This window comes from Orycteropus afer, unplaced genomic scaffold (genome assembly GCF_000298275.1).
Source record: "Orycteropus afer afer isolate SDZICR_OR568_19922 unplaced genomic scaffold, OryAfe1.0 scaffold00620, whole genome shotgun sequence".
Taxonomy (NCBI): domain Eukaryota; kingdom Metazoa; phylum Chordata; class Mammalia; order Tubulidentata; family Orycteropodidae; genus Orycteropus; species Orycteropus afer.
This window is the reverse complement of record NW_006922207.1, coordinates 928,916-930,719: the sequence shown is the minus strand read 5'-3', so window position 1 is coordinate 930,719 and position 1,804 is coordinate 928,916. Positions and strand designations below refer to the sequence as shown.

The 1,804-nt window shown below is 36.0% G+C and overlaps 1 protein-coding gene across 1 annotated transcript in view; it reads left to right on the top strand.

The window, feature by feature from the left end:
- Positions 1 to 545, top strand: part of SNAP25 (synaptosome associated protein 25) — a 34,888-nt gene extending 34,343 nt beyond the window's left edge. Inside the window, exon 7 of the mRNA XM_007956425.2 lies at positions 477 to 545. Coding sequence (XP_007954616.1) covers positions 477 to 545 — 69 coding nt within the window. The remainder of the gene's footprint in view (positions 1 to 476) is intronic.
- Positions 546 to 1,804: the final 1,259 nt, after the last annotated feature.

Below are 1,804 nucleotides of genomic sequence, written 5' to 3'. Positions count from 1 at the left end.
TAACATTATTCTTTATTGTCTCCAGCTTATTTATAGTTGAGAAAATTGACCCCTCAAGATGTTAATTTGGCCAAAGTGAAATTGCTAAAAAAGAAAAAGAAAAAAAAAAATTAGCCATAATTTGAATTCAGCTGCGCCAGTAGTGGTAATTCATCTCAGTCCAACAAATTTGAATGCCGACTACAGAAGTCATTGAGTGTTATTCCAGAGACAGAAAGATAAATGCTGTAATCCTGTCCTCAAAAAGATGCTATCTAGAGGGGAAAATAATCATGAGAACTAAGATCAAGCTCCTGTGGTCACATCCAGTTCAACACTAAGCATCGGTTCTGGACATATAAAGGAAGGGATGGTCAATTCTGACTGGGGGATTTTCAAGCTGGCTTCACCCAAGAGATGGCATTTGAACTGGACCAAGAAGGATGAATGGAATTTTAAGGGATAACTGAGTTCTGTTCTCTTTCCCCTTTTTCTAGGCTGATTCCAACAAAACCAGAATTGATGAGGCCAACCAGCGTGCAACAAAGATGCTGGGTAGTGGTTAAATGTACTCACCTGAGTTCTCTTCCAAATGCTGTCGAGCAAGATAGCAACTTCATGCTTTTCTCATGGTATTACATAGTAGGTCTGCACACACACATCAGCCCATCCTCATTGTGAACGTTGTCTTGTGTTGTCTGTCAGCTTCCAACAATACTATGTGTCTTTTGTTCTTTCTCGGTCTCTTTCTTTCCAAAGGTTGTATATAGTGGTCATTTGGTAGCTCTAACTCCCTATGGAAGATGTCTTTGATTTAATTTTCCTTTTCTCCCCTCAGTGGCGTTTGCTGAATGACAACAATTTAGGAATGCTCTATGTGCTGTTGACACTTTCAATACACAGTATTGTTCTTGTAAAACTGTGACATTCCACAGAGCTACTGCCACGGTCCTTTCTTTGGATATCAGGCTCTGAAACTCTAAATTTGGTGTCCTTGGTTCCTCATGGCTGTCATCTGTCTTTATGATTTCATGATTAGACAATGTGGAATTACATAACAGGCATTGCACTAAAAGTGATGTGATTTATGCATTTATGCATGAGAACTAAATAGATTTTTAGATTCTTACTTAAACAAAAACTTTCCATGACAGTAGCTTACTGATGAGACAACACACTCACACAACAATAGCAAAAACAACAGCAAAACAACAACAAAGCATGCTCAGTATTGAGACACTATCAAGATTAAGTTATACCAGCAAAATTGCATTAGTGTCACTTTTTTCTGTTAATATATAGACTTATTAATCATAATCGTCCTTTTTTAAGAAAAATGAATTTTAAAAAAAGATGGATTTGACATACTCACCATTTAATCATTTCCAGCAAAATATACCTTTGGCTAAAACATGTCAAATGGATGTAATATAGGGTTTGTTTGCTGCTTTTGGAGGCTATGTTTTGAACAAGGCAATCTTGCTGTGAAACTGTGGAGATGTAAATTTTATAAGGCCGACTCTTATTATTCGCCATTTCCCCTGTGGTTTGTTATCAGTATAATTCTCTGTTGCTTAATCTAGAGCTATGCACACCAAATTTGCTGAGATGTTTAGTAGCTGATAAAGAAACCTTAAAAAATATATATATATATAAATGAATGAAATATAGATAAACTGTGAGATAAATATCATTACAGCATGTAATATTAAATTCCTCCTGTGTCCTCTGTCGGTTTGTGAAGTGATTGACATTTTGTAGCTAGTTTAAAATTATTAAATATTATAGACCCCAGATGTCTGCTTTAATTTCTTTGTGGACCCCG